Raw genomic sequence first — 18,474 nt, 5'->3', positions numbered from 1 at the left:
TCATGCCCCTCAGTCACATGGATACTGCAGCAGATGTGTCTCCCCTTGGGGTTGACCTCAAGTAGTGGTAAAATAGGTAAAATGTCCCATGTGAGAAAAAAAGAGGAAGAAAAGATGGAGAAAGGATGCCTGAAGGACTAGAGTTAAAGCAGAAGTTTTGTTTGTTTCTCAACTTAAAAGTTTACTTGCTGTGTTACTTTGGGTAAGTCATATATTCTGTGACTCAGCCTCCTTGTAAAAATAATCTATCCTTCCCTGACATGTAATAGATACTGAATCATTAATACTTCTGAGGTTGTTAGTAATACACTAGGAGGTTACAAGATAAATCATGTAAATATCTGAAAGTCAGAGAAGTGATTTTTCTTCTCATTTCTACTTCTCATCAAAACTGATTTTCTTTTTAGAAGGATATTATAATTAAGTAAGTTTTATGTGACTGATGATGTGATTCGTCATGCAGATGTGCAAGTCTGATATATAATTTTCCCTTTATTTCTTTTTACTGAAATATGTTCAGAAACAATTTATGTAATTCTTGTTGACTTAAATGAGTGAAACAACTAAAACATCACAAGGAAATCAAGTTTTCATCATATTTTATCTGATTTTGTCCAAGTTCAGTTAGCCGAGATGTCAGAATCTGATCTTTTCCATAATTTTTTTCATAATAAAAGTATCAGCTCTCATATACAGAAAAGTTTAAAAAGAAAATTAAATGAATTATAATGAAACGCTTGGGTACCAGGAAGAGTTTTAATTCATTACCAAGCTCCTGATATCAACAGGAATCTGCCCAATATACTCAAATACATGGACGACTCATGAGTGTTTCTTCCACTTTCTCAACACCGTCATTTCTTTCCTCGTCAAAGCCCATTTTAACCTCAGGGTCTCATGTCACCACATGAATCAACACGTTTTCTAGGCAAAGACTCTAGATGGATTTTGCCAACTGCCAAAGTGACCACAGAAGACATCCTGTTAAAATACTTGTATAAAATATTAAAATTAAAAAATTTGTACCTTACAATGTGTGTACAACTTTGCTCCCATTTAGAAACATTAATTCAGAGAGCAGAACTGAATGCAGAGCAGCAACTTGATATATAATTGATATAACCGCTTTTGATAACATTTTGAAGGAGCATAAAGGCATTGACTCCCTAAATAATCACCTTCAGTCATAGAATTATTTGAGTTGGAAGGGTCTTTTAAAGGGTCATCCAGTTCAACCTCAAATCAGCTATTGAAAGCTGGAGGGCATGAATACACCCTATTGTGTACTTTACATGACACCATAATGACTGATTGTCATGCTTTTGGCTGGAATAGAAGCCTGAATGATGCCATATTTTAGATTCTTGATGTGATAACATGGTGATGTCTTAGTTGTTGCAGAGTACAGCCACAGACTTATCAGCTCCTCACACTGCTCTGACAGCAAGGAGTAGGGGGCATAAACTGGGACTAGAGGACAGAAGCAGGGCAGATGGCCCAAACTGACTAAAGGAATATACTATACCAGCAGTAAAAGCTGGAGGAAAGAAAAAGAAAGCGGGGAAGACTCAGAGTTGATAGCATTTGTCTTTCCAAGAATTGGTTTCATGTGATGAGCCCCAATTTCCTCAAAGTGCTGAACATCTGTCTGCCAATTGGAAGGAGTGAATGATTTCCTGGTTTTGCTTTGCTTGAGTACACATCTTCTGCTTTACTTCAAATAGTCTCTTAATCACCACCCATGAGTTCTTGCACTTTTACCTTTTCAATGCTCTTCCCCTTCCCACTTGGGGAGAGTGAGCAAGCAGGTGTCCACAACACTGATGCATGACTGGTGTCCAGAACAACAAAATCCCAATGAGATTCTTAACCTTTCAACTGAAAAGATGTGAACAGTGCACAAGTTATATTTGTGGTCCACTGATGTATGACTTTAATGACTTTATAACTTAAGAGCGCTGTGGTTTTCTGAATCTTCTACCTTTCAGAAACCTGGTCCCATATGATAAAATTATTTGGGAAGCTGAGGAAGGAGGGAGAAGCTACAGCTTCTTTCTGAAGTGATGTCAAAAGCTGAGAAAGGGGAGCAAGGACAAATTTTGCCTCCTGGGATAAGTATATACTAGCTGCTCTGTTTCCACACATTTGCCAGGCACACTAATCTGCAGCGGCAATAAAAGATGTGAAAGGAGCCTATCCTTTTCTTGACTCTAATACTGAAGAACTTTGCTGCTTTTCAAAACACCAAGAAATCCCTTACAGCAGCATACAATTATATTGACACACAGACTAAGAGTGCAATTTCCCATTGTGAAGGGAACATTTTGGCTGCTCAGAGGTTAGCCAAAATCAAAATACAACAGTGTTATTCCATAATATTACAGCCTGTCTGGAAAGTACAGAAATACTTGCTGGGCGAAATTATACCTATGAGAGCAACGCTCAGTGAAATGTCACATCACCTAATAATATGACAGAGAAAACTAGCAATTATGTTCTGTTACTTATGGCGAGAATCAGCTAAGTGTGTAAGAGCATCTACCCTTTCACTATATGAAATATATGTTATTTGTCTTCATCAGCAATTTGAATAATAGCACAGTTAAAAAATGTGTTTTATTGGAAATGGATGTGTTTACCTCAATTACAGTTATAGTTTATTTCTGGATTTGATCTACACCATCAATCCTTTCTTCCTTCTTTCTGTTCATTTATCTAATTTCTACTTCTGTGCTGCTGAATTTTGCAAGGGCAGGCAAAATCACCTGAACATTTCAAGCACCCCCAAATACAGATAAACACAACTATACTTTGGAAACTGTCATACAGAAGATATAAAAATGGGGGAATTGTTAGCGTCACACTACTAGCAAGGAAATTTGAAAAGGCTCTAGCCTGTTTCTTCTCTTGCTACACAATACCCTGAACAGCTGTATATTCTCATAGCATTGTTATCACTGAGATTCGACCCCAGGAACACAGATGTTCATACCAAATACATAGAGAGAACCTTAACTGAGAATTAATATAAATGCTAGCATAAATGCCAGCTGTTTTGTATGTAAACTAGGTCAGATGATAGAATTAGGACTTTCAGTCATGTTCCTTTTCCTCTACATAAACAGAAGTGGTAACTACTAGTTGAACTCCCTAAAGGCACCATGTGTTTACAGGCTCCATATTCACTGAGCAAAGGCAGTAAATTAAGAATCAAGGGCATCTTCTTGGCTTGAGAATGCAAATATCATTGAGGCTGGTCAGCATGTGAGTGATTAGAGGGAACTGCTATAATGAAGAGAAATAAGGGCTATTAGGACTTCTGGAGATTAAAAGAAGTCACACCTTTGGACTGCCTCTTTCTAAAAAGTCTGTTTTGCTTGCTGGGCAAACTGATTTTCCTCTTGTGTATTATTTCCCCAATGCTGTTATCTCCAAAGGGAGATGTGCTCTCAGCTCTTTCTTTCCCAATACAAGTTATGACAAACCAGAATCGGAATATCATAGGCAACAACACACTTAAAGAGGAGAAAGAGAGGTCAAAAAGGAGAAAGTATAATACCTGTATTTCTGTCCTGCTATAAAAACAGAGTTCAGTAGCCCCCAGGGATCTGGGAAATTTATTTCCTACATTACAGCCAACAGTGATAAACCTTTCAAGTAGTGGGAAGTGTTTTTTATCACCTCTTTTCTAAGCAGAGGGTGTGCCCCGAACCCAGTAATCCCCAGTTTTAACAGGACCCTTCAGACTAAATTGTAAAACAAATATGTACCATTTACTAAGACTCACAGCCTTGTTAATCTTGACTTGTAAAGAGTCAAGAAAGCTGTTAAGTTTTTTGTGCTGCTCAAATTTCAGGGATAAACATTCAGGGGATGTGGACCCCAGTATATGAAAACCTGCTGAAACATGCCAGTTGAATTAAAGACACAGAATACACACTTAGGTAATTCACTCCTGGAGTTGCACTCATTCCTTTTGCCTCCAGCCTGACAGAATACAATCCTGAAATTCAGAATTCACTCACAAAAAAAGGATCTCACAGTATATATTTTTTTTTTGTTATCTCTGTTTTGACATCCAACCAACTCTCATTCTATGCTTGACTCTGCACAAATTATCTTGTGCACCAAGTTGAAAAAGGTGGAATTACTTATCAGTCTGATTCAGGTACATTGGAGTCTTAGTCATAGATAAGGACATTCATTAAAGAGTACAATTTTTAAAACATATTTTCCACCAAGAATGTTGTGTTTGTTCTTTTTTCCCACAAGATTATTCTTGCTATTTTATGAGACTCGTATTTTTTAGTGTTTTTCACCATTCTTGGTGGGAAAATTCTGACAATACAAATATAGAAAACTAGGCTGCAATACATCACATCCAAAGTGGGTCTAGGCAGATGCTACCTCACACCTAAATGGAAAGTACTCTTCTAGGATAAGTAAGTGTTTTCTCTTGGTTTGCTTATCAAAATTTCGATCACTTGAATAAATTCGCACCATTTCAGTTGGGTGGACTTTTTTCTCTATGTTTATTTGGAGTACACTTCAGAAGAACCCCATGTTTAGCCTGAATTACATGACGGTCTGTATGCTCTCCATCAGAGAAGCACTTTTTGTGTCTGTCATGCAGGAAATGTTATGATTATTTCCATTACTTCTAACAACAAGACAGGTGTCAAAAGACTTTGAAGCTGAATCTGAGTACTTCAAACTCTCTTCCATTTCTCAGGAGGAGGACAGAAAGAGAGTAGAAAAAGAAAATAAAAACTGAAATGAATCCAGATTCTCAGTGTTCTGCCTCTTTTTTTCCACGTAATTTTAGTAAAATCAGACAAAGAGTACTGTCTGTCACTGAATGGTCTTAGGGACGGATGAGAAGAGCAATGCTTTGTTCTTCACACTGTGATATCAATATGAAGGTACTGTTGTCAAAATACAGACCTTGGGTGCCAGACGCTTGGAAGCAACTGGCTAATAAAAAGAACATAACTCAGTTGTGTGGTTCAGGTTGGAAATGTTATCTCTTCTTCCCAAGACAAGACTGGAAGGTAGAAGTGAATTATCAGATTAGCACTTCAGCAGAGGTATTGAAGAGATTATGCAGAATTTTTTTGTACCCATAAAAGACTCGAAGACCTGCAACTAAACCAGGCTAATGGAGAAGTGCTTTTAAATGTACAAATGATGATCTGTCTTCCCAACCCATGCTCTTCTTAGTGTGCGGCCACTGTTGTGCCACCACACAAGATGTGTGTAGCACTCCTATTATCTTTCTGTGTGGAAGATCTATGTCTGAAAGTGTGCATTATTACACTGAAAATACACTGTACACAGTGGTGCTCCTAGGAATGAGCTGCAGGAGGAATAGGTTCATATAGAGCAAGGGGAGTTTCTGATAAATTTGGCAATCATATTGCTGCAATACCATCAGCTTTTTTTTTAAGACCATAACACTTAATCCACTTTCTGCTTAATTTTCCTAAATAAAGCAATAGGATGATAATCAATCATACCCATAGGTCAGCTTGGGAACAACTTCTTTCTAAAGCCAGATAGAGTCCAGTAGTACCTACTTCAGCCTGTCCCCTGCTGTCTCAGACTGCATCCTCCTGCAGAGCAGTGATTCTAGCTTTCAGGAACACTTTCTGGGACTCACTAGTTACCTCTGTGCTTTTAAGAGCACCTGTGAGCATCCTCATCTGCAGTACTCAGCTTCTGAAAAAGTTTCACTGGAAGAGCCCAGTGGTTCTCTATGTTGCATGGAGGAGGTCAGCTGGGTATGCCTAGAGCCTACATAAAGTTCTTGGTGTTCACAGACAGCAATTCTTGTTTGGTGGTGAGGCACCAAATGCAACAGATATGGACTACCCTGGTAAGAAGCCCTGGGCCATCAGAAGCCCTGATGGTTAGTGTTCAACCCCCCTGTTAGTTATTCAGCCACATTTGTGTGAAATGTAAGCAGAACATCCTGCATCTGCTCCAAGAATTGTACAGTCTAAGCAGAGGTGATTGGAAAAGCCTTATTTTGGACAAAATGCACAATAAGCACCCTTATATGAAAGATTAAGATTGCAATAATCATTTTAAGAAATGAATCCCCCACTTCCTTTCCTATAACACGAATGGTGTCTCTGTAAATAATGTTCCTTGTTTACTGCCAACTGTGCTAACCCACATATTCTTTTATTTCTTCAGCAGTAACTGGAACCAAGGTTCATGCCAAAAGTATATCATGCTTCCTTTTTTCTTAGAAATCTTTCTGAAAATGATGACTCCACTCTTGTTGGCCAGACTATCATTAGGATATTTGGCACAATATGTCAACTTCTGTGAAATTTCATTTACACTGTGTAGGTGGCCCCAGCATCATATTTCTGACATCAATCAGCAATGGCTTTGTCTTCACAGACCTCAAAGACTTCCACTTACAGTGGACTGTATTAGAAGGCATACATTTCCCTACAAAATTGTTCCAAACATTTTTAGTCCATAACATAAGCCCATGTCAGTTGCACTACAGCTAACTAAAACACTGTAGTCTTCCAAGAACTCCCAACAGAAGTTTCTATCTACATGTACATGTCAGGATAGAAGATCTGTGTGTCTGTGCATCACATTCATCTCAGCCTCAACTGTGGACCATGTGGCCAAGCTGAACCATACTGAAAAACAATAACTGTTCTGTATCAGTTCCTCTTAGCAGCATCTTACTTGAGTGGGTCCTGAAGTCAAGCAGATCAACAGCTGGAATTTACCCTTGCACTGCAATCTGTCTATTATGCTACAAGATATTAATGCAAAACAGTTATATAGTCCCTCAAGAATGAAATTTTTAAGATATATAAACTGGTGTAACACCACATCCTGAAACTCCGCATGTTTAAAGCAGCAGAGGGGTCAGCAAAGTAGATAGTGAATTTCAACTGTTCAACTCAAGATCCACTAACAATACTGGACAGGAGACTCAAATTTGCCTCTATTTCTGACTTCCTGTCCTCACCACAACATGGAAGGCTACAATGGGCCAGGGCTCCAAGTGCAAAGATCACAGACATCTATGTTTGCATAGCCAAACTCTCCTTTTCACAAAGGATGCCCTTTGTAGGGCAATTTGAGGGAGACAGCTTGTTGGTGTGACTCAAAGCTGTGTTGTGAAACATAGAGTTAAACTTATGCTCTCACTGCTGCTTTGGTTCTGTTTGGTGTGCTCACATATTTACCTAATCATACACACCTGTCACTATTTACAGGAGAAACAGGGGTGAGGAGATGAGACTAATGTCTTCCAACAACACAGGGCTGGACTGACAACCAAACTGCAGCATCATGACCACGTCCTCATAGCTCTGTAGCTTCAGAGCCAGCCTTTACCTCACATCCAGTCATTTTAAGACAGACTTGAATAGATACTTGCACAGATTTCTGGTTATGGCATTTTAACATTTATGACTTTTTAGAGAAATACTTGTTTTTGCAGCCAAATTTATGTGAGATGGTAATCAAGGCCTGGATTTGTGCTTAAGCAAGAACTGTGCTAATGGTGAATCAGCAGCATCTGCTAATCATGGCCTGTCTCCCACATCTGTAGGTCATCCATGTAGCTCTACCATCCTCAAGGTTTTGATTCACCAGGTATTTAATCAATGAATAATGGTCTTAAATTAAAAATATATATCTATCCACCTAAGATGCTTGGTGACTAATAAGGAGCCTCAGGAAAAGTCTAACCAGCTAGACACAACAGAGTCAGGGAAACATTCACGCTCAGCGTGTATCAAATGACATCTCTAATCAAATGATCATTAGCAGGAGCATTTTGTAATGTGTGGCAGATCCTGACAGATCACTGTCCTTTACTCAGCTAATATGCTCTATTCATCTTATTCAAAAAGCAATGTTTCACAGCAGGCTTTAAAACCAGGCCAAATCAGAATTTGTCAACTCATAAGTAAAGCACAGCAAAGTTACTTGCCAAAGCTGTAAGCTGATACTTCCTAAACACTGGAGAACTACAAAAAAAGCAAGTAAATGACCTTTTCCATTGTAGCATTAACATGGAGTCTGCAAGCTTCATCTTCTCCAGCAGAAGATTCTTAAAAGCCAAGCTTACAGTTCAAATCAATATCATGCAACTCAACTGGAAGTCTGAAGAAAACCATCTACCAAAAAAAATCAAAGTTATCCCACACTCATACAGTGCTCTCAAGATGAAACAAAACAGAAAGGTTCCACTTTGTAGTACATATTCAAAGTGCCTTTGGATTTTACGTCCAAGACAACAGCATTTCTCTGAAATTTCAACCTGTCCATCTTATTAATGGCTCCACATTCTGATTCATGTCTTAAAAGAGATGACATTATTACAAGTTTCACTTGCAGCAAGACTCTAGGAATTAGAGCATTTTTAAGACTCTTCCAAGCTGCTTTCCCCTTAAAATGAGGTGATTTTGTAGGTCAGTTTCCAAGGCTTGGCAAGTTCATAAATAGCTTCTATGAGACTTTTATAGGAAATTCTACCCGATTTTACATTCTAGTAGCATTTACCAATAAACACAGTGCAAAGTGATACTTGTCAGTGCTCAGAATATATTTCCAGCAGACTTTTATTTGTTCTTATTAGTCACTGTTTTCTCTATAGAAAATATTTTGCTTTGTTTTTTGAAGACTAACCACGTGGCTGGGTATGGCTTAGAAATATTCCTTTAGAAAATAAATTGTCCGTTAATTTTACCTCTGATAACCATCAATATAAATAACATAGAATCCCATAGAGAAGAGGAGCAAAAATCGTCTTGACAGCAAGGAGCAGAGACAAAAAGAGGAGAGCAAAGGACAAGAAAGAAAAGGGCAATAGGGCACTGCAATACAGTTTGTGGAATCCAAGAGGTACTGAATGTTGCTTGACCATAAAGAGGAAATAGGAGAAAGGATCTGGGCTTCAAGGATCCTTAAATAAATGGAAAAATATACATCAAATGAGTCAAAGTACCAACACTTATTGAACACTGCTATCCCCAGCCTACTGAGACTTAACATTAAATAAAAAGAGCAACTTACCCTTTGACCTGGTAAACCTGGGACTCCAGGCTTGCCCTCTGGACCAGTCTCTCCCTTTAAAAATAAAAAATACTTTTAGGTTAACCAAAGAAGAAAAAACTAATAAACTTTTAAACTGTTTCCTAACTATGCTGGGCTTCAGTTGCTGCAGTGCACCTAGGCAACACTTAGGTGATAATTATGCTGTCCTGTGAGTAGAAGAGAATAAGAAAATGGGATAGAGAAAAATGACAATTCCTTGATTAAATACAAAGCACACAACTATGTTTAAATCACATAATCAAGATCAGATTTCCCTAAGTAATCTTCACAATGCCATCAATTTTACAAAACCAATCAACAGTGAAACACAAGGAAAAATTAAAGAGTGAGGAAATACAGAGTATGTGCAAATGAGGCAGCAGTCTAACGTGAAATTCACTACAGATTTGGGTTATAAAATGTACCTGGAAGACACAAATATGTAAAAAGAATACAGGTGTCCCTAAATTACTGCAAATACTGTGTTGTATTCCTTGCTGAGATACAAACACACATACCCATCTCTCATTACAGCTGGGACGTTGTGGCATAAAGCCAACCCCTTTGCAGCAACCATTCTTTGATCATCGTTCTATGACGGCTTACAAGTTCTTCCAGTGAAGAAAACTGGGGGCAATGTATTAGACCTTAGTGCCTGGGTAATGTATAATGTTGTGCGTGTATGCCTCACATCAGCATGAGTTTCAGTTTCTGAGGACTGTAAGCAGGAAGAGAAACTACTCACTGGGAGTCCAGGAAGTCCAGGTTGGCCTTGAGGTCCTCGTGGGCCAGGCTCTCCCTGCAGAAAGAAGTTAAGAAAAAAGAAGTATTAAAATATTGGCAGGAAAAATCATATGGGCATAGTACTCATACAAGTAAGCTGTTCAGGACCTACACCATACCTTTCCTCATGGTTCCCAAAGCAGCAGTACAGAGACCAACTGATTTTCTTCTTAGAAGTAGAGCTGCTTGAATTACCAGCACTGACTGCAGCACATGCAGAATGATCCACCCGTGCCTAGTCATCATTTAACCATAAGTGACTCTCTCAAGAGAGTAAGTTAAGGCAGTACTTCCTCAAGGCAGTAAGTTAACAGACACTGAGGTATCCTTGATATTCCAGATACATGTTAACTTTTATATTAACACTGTCCAATTGAGAGAATTGCTTAGCTCAATCTTTCCAATTTACACGTCTCTCACGTTAGATTCACTGCACTTCAGAAGGACGTTACTCCTTTCCCTCTCATTTATTTTTCCCACTATATGTTAACTTGTTTCTTGATTCCCTGACAATGCTTCTATCCACCTTAATTCTGAAATGCCATTTTAAAGCAAAATCTAATCTAACAGGCAGTTGAAGCATGTAAAACACCTTTGCAATGGAAGCACAGATATCAAATCTCTCTTACTTGCTCTCCTTTCAGGCCTTCAGTAGGTACCTGTAATAAAAATGTAGAGTCATCAAGGGGAAAACTGAAAAAGACAACAAAGAGGTGCTGGAGTATGATTGTCCCACACAGTGTATTCTTCACCCCTCACCATTCCCCCAGCATGAATGCTGGAGGGATATATTTTGTTTAAGCAGATCAGGGTTTGCTTGCTCAGCTGCCTGTGACAGGATTTGTGTAGCTGTATAAGCAGTAAGATAATTTATTATCTACCAATATAAACTAGTTAGTAAGTGCTCCTCAATACAACCAAAGTGGCTGTGACTGACAGCTGTCAGTCCTCTCAGTTCTTCATTGGTACAGTTTTACATTCAGTGTTACTGGTCTCAGTGGCTGTTTTAATGCTTTCCACCAATAGTCCTAGAGTACTGTTTCCTAATTTTCATCTATTTTTTTGGAAAGCAAAATGGATGTACCCCAAAAGCTTTGTTATCATCCCCTGCAGAAATCAGTCTTAAGCCCCTTTGCACTTTACTGTATATTTTCTTTCTCCATTCACTCAGAAATGAACTCTAAATATCTTATGCCCCTGCTACTGATACTTTTGATTTCAATGAAGGTATCGCTAAAGAGAAAGGGATGTTTAAAAACATGTAAAGCTTGTGCCGCAGGAAAGATCAGCCCCTCTCTATATTCTCCGCTTGCTCTTTTACCACTTTTGCTTGCATTGGCTCAGTGACTGGAAAACTTGCAGCCATATCACAGCATTGTTTTTATCAGATGTACCTGAGGTGATGCTTTCTCTTCAAGACCTAATCTTCACACTTCAAGATCTCCCAAAATTATTGGCAGCACATCTCCTTGTCTGAACTTATCGTGGTCCCTCTAAAGAAATCTTAACTGGCTTAAAATGCACTGTTTTTGAAAATCCATCTAAGAACACTGAATAAAGCCTCCAAATTCCCATCTTTCATCTTCTATTTTTAAATAATAAAGCTCATAGTGTTTGATAACAAAAACAAAAATCTTACTGAAGAGCCTGGCAACCCGGGGAGCCCTGGTTCACCCTGCAGGAAAAAAAAACAAAAATGAAATAGAAAAAAAACAAGTAACGTAAGGCAAAGCACAACAAAACACAAAACATAACACAGAACAAAAGCAAACCTCTCAGCATTTCCCAATGGCTGTAGTATATTCTTAATTTCTTTACCATCCCATTGTTGATAGATATGAATATGTAACCCCATTTAACTTGTTTCTCCACTCTGCATGTGAATACAAGCAGGAACTGACTGTCGTCTGTTACTATGATGATACACACCAATTTTGATGTTACTTAATGTCTTAAAATGGTGCCATTTTCCTCAAGTCCCCTTTACAGCGCAGAATGACGTTGTAAGTATTTGCAGGACACTGAGATGCTACATCCACTCTGCATGATTTACTGCCACACAGGCTATCAATTTGTTCCAGCAGTTCTTCTCCAGAAGGGCCCACTATTTATCATGCTTTAAGACTAAACTTCCAGAAAGTATCTCCTTTATTTAAGGTACAGACCAATGCAAAAATGATCATTTAGCTTCCTTTCACACTCTATTTCTTCATTATTTATGTAAGTCTCTGGTTGACCCAACATACCATTCATTTTCTTTCCTCTTAAGACAAGTTTAATTGCTATTGGTTATTAATTCTAAAGAGAGTCCACCGTATGTCAAAAGGACTGAAGAGACATACATCATCTACAGTGAAAATGGAGCAAGGAGCTAAACATTTTCTGGAAGAGCCAGATGCAGCCACAACAGAGATAAGGATGAAGACTTATGAATCAAGATTGTTCTTTACTTCACACATGCTGGAACACAAAGATCTTCCTATCTCTTGTTAACTCCCTAGAATCATATAATCGCTCAGTTGGAAAAGATATTCAAGGTTATCAAGTCCAACCTAACCATACTGCCCTAACAACCCACCTCTAAATAATAAGCCCTCCTTCTGAAACCTCACTTAGACCTTTTGAATATCAATTAGAAAGTAATTAGATTCACTTCTGATGTCTTGGGTGAGGTTCACTACTTGGATGAGAAAAGGAGAAATAAAACTCAGTTAGGTACATCTTCCTATTTTTGCCAAAGAAATAGGAAAACATGTCAGCATGAGCAAGAAGGAAAAGATAAGGCTGTCCTAGAAACTTTAGCAACCCTGCAAAATAATGAAGTTCTTGTACTTCCAAAAAGGTTAAGTCACGAGCAGCAGAGCTATAATCAGACCTGATTTAGCCCTCACTTACATCCATGTCTGAAGCAATATCAGAAAAGTTACACTTTTATATCTATACAAGTTACACTTATGCACAAATGAAACAAGTACTAAGCCAACAACTGCTATTTCCAGCACTGGGTCTCATGGAGGAGGTAATGAATGTGTCTTCAACCCCCTTCCATGCATGCTATCCCAACTCACCTTTTCTCCTTTGGGCCCACTGCCACCTGGAGGGCCTGGGCTGCCAGCAGGGCCCTGTAAATGAGAGAAAGAAAGTAAAAAGTCCTTCGTTTTACCTACACGAGGACATCAACTGCAATTCCCCTTAAAGTACTGGAGAAACAGAAGGCTGCAGGTTTAGATGTTAACGCTACAATCGGCTAAGTAGAACTGCAAAGTAGTGTAAGCTAATGCAAACAAGACTGCTTTGTCTCTACTATGTAGACAAGAAGGGGAATAAGGATGAAGATGCCTCAGCAAGCACAGTAGCAGCCCTCCAATTCCAGCTGGTTCAAGAGGATTGCACTTCAAAGACTACATCAGTGTCAAACAGAAAATTTAGGATAAAATGCAGGCATGAAGATTTGCCCACTGCTATGTGTTGAGACATGAAAAAGGCAGAAAAGCTTCAGAATAACACAACTTCTGTAATAGGCTGTCAGCTGGAGAAATTGTTCCTGAGAAGCAGTAAACAATCAGCATCCACCTTTACATCCCCCTGCAATTTCTCACTTCATCCACATTTGTTGCAAGTGCAAGCCAGTCCTGTAAACAACGCAATGGGCACAGTGAACATAGTTCATTGAGATTGCAGTGCCACATCTAGCACCAGAAAACATTTCCATCTTGTAAGGATAGTGATAAACAATAACCAGAGACATACTTCATAGTATAGGGTAAAACGTGGCTGAGGAACAGAAAGTGATGATTAACAATCAAACCTCCCATAGAGAAACAGAAACAGAAAAAAAAAACAACACAAAAAACCAAGTAGCATGATAATCTCTATCACCTCACAGAAAGGAAGGTGTAGTTTAACAAAGGCTACGATTGCTTATGACACCATACCTTCTCATCTTAATGCATGTGTCTAAAAGAGAATCAAAATGACTTCCTAACCAAATCAAATCAAAGCTCTGACTTCCAAAGGAGCAAAACCAAAGTAGTTAAACAGCTTCTCAACTTCTGCAAATGACAAAACATGCATTCAAATGACCCTTTCCACAGAAGGGAGCAGTGATGCATAGTGACTAGAATGCAGATGTAGTAGGCTCAAGAGTGGCAACAGTGGCTGCACGACTTTTGCCAAATCACATCCTGTTTTAGTCTCTTCCTCCTACTTCATTCTTTACTATTTAGACCTGAAGATCCTTAAGAAAAGAATGTATCTCATTAGGTATAGCACTCTGAGTAATGAAAACATCCTGTGGGATGTATGGGTAGTAGTTTTAGATACAGACAGAGTATTATCTCTCTAATCACCAGAAGTGTACTGATCTTATAGAATACTTTTCCGGTTTTATCTTGTTTTAACAATGTAAATAGTTCCAAGATTTTATACTGAAAAGAAATCAAACACATTGAGTCCAGTTCTCCTCCTTCCAAGCTGTGGGTGGAAAAAGCCCACAACTTTATAAAAGTCAGGCTCAGCTACATTTTAATGTGTGCTTCCTTATGTCTTTAATGAAAATTCAGACAGACTTCTAACCTATCATGTTCCAAAATCTGGCACTCTTAAAAACATGCAAGAAAAAAGAAAAATGAAAAGACAAAAGAAAAAGAGAAAATAGAAGGAAAAAATAAATAAATAAAAGAAGGAACAGCAGACTGTGCCAACACAGAGTCCTAGGATAAGGATTCTAAAAACTGCAGATGCAAGAGAGTCCTGCCATGACTCACCAGTTGTCCAAAATAGCTCACAAATTTAAGGCAACTTATACTCACTCCAAAGAAAAGCCTTCAGTTGTTGAGCATTTGTCACGTACCTGTTTCCCCTCCACACCTGGCTTTCCCGGGAACCCGTCTAAACCTCGTTCTCCCTGGAGGAGGATGAGAAAGAACCATTATAACAAATCTATGATGTTTAGATCAGTGTTTTACAAGAGATTTCCATGTTACTCCTTTCAAGCATAAAGATAAAAGAAGAGTCCATATAATCCCTACAGAGAAAATGCCTGAAGAGCTGTACTTTGTAAGGCTGCTGGGAGCACACAGAAACAAGGAGGTGAACCAAGTGTAGTGATTAACAAACTTTTATCCCTTCTAACTTTGCTAAGTGTTGGCACTTATCTCTTTAGAAAACTCAGCATCAGGTATCTGGGATGTGAATTTTGAGATAAGAAGTGGTTGTTTGACAGATCTCCACCTGGGCATTCTTCCTCTGCCTGCTGAGCCGGGTTCATGTAAACCAGATAAAGTGTACCAGGAGAACATCAATCTGGAACAGCTCTAACAGAAATAATGAAGCCGCAATGCAGCAACAGCTCACTTTTACACAGATAAATACTTTATTTTTCACCTTTGCTTTCCTTAACCTGAGGGATCAATTAATCTATTCTTACATGCTTTCTGAGATGGACAGTCCCCAAAGTCCACAGGCAAATTATTTCACTACTTTACTTTCAATACCTGCAGATATGTTTTTTACCCTATATCTAAACCTGACCTTTTCTTGCTACTGTTTCAAACAAGTACATCTTTCCTAAGCCCCCTGGATAGAAAGAACAGGCTGTTCCCTTCATCTTTACAATGGCCTTTTACGTATCTGAAGACATACAAAACGTCCCCTTAGAACTTCAAACCTGAGACTAAACCATGTCAATACTTTCAACTTTTCTTAAAGGGCATATTTTTCAGACCTCTTATCATTTTCACTTCTCCTACTTGGGAACTATTCAATTTTCCCATGCCTTCACTGTAACTGCCTGAAGCTGAGCTCAGCTGAGGCTAGCTCTGAGAAGAAAGATTATTTCACAATTTATAGACTACTTTAATGTTTAAATCCCAGGATTATACTTGTTTTTACCCCTAACAACCTTTTGCAGTATGGACCCTTAATCAGTTGTTCCCAATCTGCAGCAGTGTACAATTAGTTGTCCTACACGTATGTAGCATCCTGTACTTGCTCCTTCTCAGTGTCACCCTCAGCTTTGTGGTATTACATTTTAAGGACCATTTTCAATTCTGATCCTGACCTCCACTGTACCCCCCCCCCCCCCGCAAAAAAAAAAAAAAAAAGTCAAACTGAATACACACATTTCATATTCTATAAAGCGGGTCCTCAAAAGAAACGATGACAAGATCAATGTCGTGCCCCTGTTAAATGTATTTTTCCTTAGAGATTGTGACCCTTTCCCATGTAGCCACTTTAGTTTAAAAATCTTTGAATAAGGCCTGTCTCATACTGCATAATTGCCTAAATCTCTGTAAAACAATGTGTGTTGGTTTTTTTTTTGCCTGAATCGTGCACACACTGCTGAATTCAAACGATCAAATACATTCACACACTGCTAGTGCTAACATAAAAGTACATGTAAAAGCAAACTGTAAAAGCACAAGGAGTGACAGCAGAGTATTAGTTTTACTCCTTTTTTAAAAATTATTATTATTTTTTATCTTTTTTTTTTTTTTTTTTTTTTTTTTTACTTTTTGGGATTTTAAATTATGATCAATATCCCACAGTAAATCCATCAGACCTCCGTTATTATTTGCATTGGATTTAAGTTGAAGTCTGCCTTAACTCAGCATTCAGAAGTGGATTTGCAGATCAATCCATTTATTTTCCCCCTTTAGATAATCAATCAGCCTTATAACAAAGAGGTTATTTCAAAAAGATGCACTCAAGGAGTGAAATTAGAGACCTCCACCCTACAAACTGCAGCTGAAAAACCACTGTAAGATATCCAGACCTCCTTGATACTGGGGCAGTAGTTTCCAAGTTCATAACAACATTTCCACTGCCAAACTGAACTGTGAGCATCCTGAATCTGAGACTTGCAGTAAGCGACAAACTGGTGGGTTGCTGACAAAATGAGCGCTATATTCTCAGGAGAATGTTTTAGCATCAATACACTGCAGCAGTGAGTACTTCACACATGCTCATTCAACTGCCAAAACAGAAAAGAGTCAATATTCCTACTGCTAGTAACTGAGAAAGGCAAATGCATTATTTATACAAGCGCACACACTAGAGAGGTTTGAAAGTGTTCCAAAGAACTGTGCATCCCAAAGTTTCTTCAGAAAAAAAAAAAAAAAAATAAAAATGAAAAAAGTTACTGTATATTACTTTTTTCTTTCTTTGAAAAAGGCCTTTATTAGATAAAGTATATTTTTTCCTGAAAAGAAAGAAAGAAAAAAATCTCCCAAAGATTTATTCTCAACTTTTCACATTGAAACTCCCTTTATTCCCTTGTTGAAAGAAATTGATGCATCAGCATGCACTGATTTGTTGAAAATAGAGTTCTACAGAAGGCCACAATGAGCCCATTGGACACAAAAAAAGACATGAGACATCACTCCCTTTATGCAGTGGGTCTCCTGAAGTGCAGACGTAACCAAAAATACTGGGTTTAGGAACCTCATTATAAAACCTCAGTATTTTCATTAGGGGTCATAGGATATGAGAATGTGGTGGCAAGATGGGATACTACAATGGGATGTTAGGTATTTTATAGTATTAGGCATTGAATAGTGGGGACTGCCATACTAGGGTAGATGTGGCACTGAGGTACATGGTTTGGAGGGCATGATGGGGAAGGGTTGATGGTTGGACTAGATTATCTTTGCCGTCTTTTTAAATCTTAATGATTCTGTATGGTTCCATGAATAGACCAATACTCAGTGCATGGGTTAGCACTCTTGTGTGATACAATAAACACTCTTCTTCTCAGGCAGAGAAGAAACACAGGTTGCGTAGGTGTCAGTCTTCAAATTACAGACTGAAGAGCAGACAAGGAAATATTTGGCCCGCCACATCAACACCCACTGTATTTTGCAGCAATAGCAGCTGTTGAAAGTTAAAGCAATGGCAGTGGGTGCTCTGAGAAGAGCATTAAAGTCGGGAAAAAATCAAAGCACGATTGCTGTAGCAGAGATCTGTCTGCTTCAGGAAAATGAATAGAGAAAATACAGGAAAAGGGGAGGAAAAAAAGAAGGATTGGGGGGAGGGGGGGGGGGGGGGGGGCTCTAGTTGTTCCTATCTTTGTAATGAAACAAAACCTAATTCATTCCTTTTGCACTTTAATCTTTCTCTAGTTTAGTCAGTCATCAGCCCACACACAGCTTCAGCTTCCTCTCCCATCATGGTGATGTCAGAAAGATGGATTTTCTTCCAGGAGCCAAATATTGCAGCAGATTAGACAACCTCGCCTCCAGAAAAGCAGTAGAGGAAGCCATACACAACACACCAAGCCAGCCCTGACTGCGGGAAAAGCTGGACAACTTTGGCTGGACTGAGAGCATGGTTGCGCCATATCATTGCTTTTCAGGGCAGGATCTGCCCAGTACCCATTTCTCCTGGCAGTGCCGTATCTAAGAAACTTTGAGCACTGGCTGACAGATCTGCAGCAGAAGTATGGGCATATCTAAGATGTCTCCAAACATGACGGGCAAACTGAAATAATGAAAGGTTTTGTGTCTGCCTGGCTCTCCTTCTAAATGCACACTGTGGGTATAATGGGCACTTGGTTCTTTCCTTAACCAAGGTAGTTCAAATTCCAGAGTCCTATGCTGTGTAAAATCACTA

The 18,474-nt window shown here is 38.8% G+C and overlaps 1 protein-coding gene across 1 annotated transcript in view; it reads right to left on the bottom strand.

Moving 5' to 3' along the window:
- The window catches only part of COL22A1 (collagen type XXII alpha 1 chain), a 184,427-nt gene that overhangs the window by 69,082 nt on the left and 96,871 nt on the right, over positions 1–18,474 (bottom strand). Inside the window, exons 18-23 of the mRNA XM_072328724.1 lie at positions 14,717–14,770; positions 12,933–12,986; positions 11,504–11,539; positions 10,494–10,523; positions 9,827–9,880; positions 9,061–9,114 (exon numbers count right to left, since the gene is read on the bottom strand). Coding sequence (XP_072184825.1) covers positions 9,061–9,114; positions 9,827–9,880; positions 10,494–10,523; positions 11,504–11,539; positions 12,933–12,986; positions 14,717–14,770 — 282 coding nt within the window. The remainder of the gene's footprint in view (positions 1–9,060; positions 9,115–9,826; positions 9,881–10,493; positions 10,524–11,503; positions 11,540–12,932; positions 12,987–14,716; positions 14,771–18,474) is intronic.

The sequence above is a fragment of the Excalfactoria chinensis genome, chromosome 2 (genome assembly GCF_039878825.1).
Source record: "Excalfactoria chinensis isolate bCotChi1 chromosome 2, bCotChi1.hap2, whole genome shotgun sequence".
In the NCBI taxonomy this organism is placed as follows: Eukaryota; Metazoa; Chordata; class Aves; order Galliformes; family Phasianidae; genus Excalfactoria; species Excalfactoria chinensis.
This window is presented reverse-complemented; position numbering and strand designations above follow the sequence as displayed.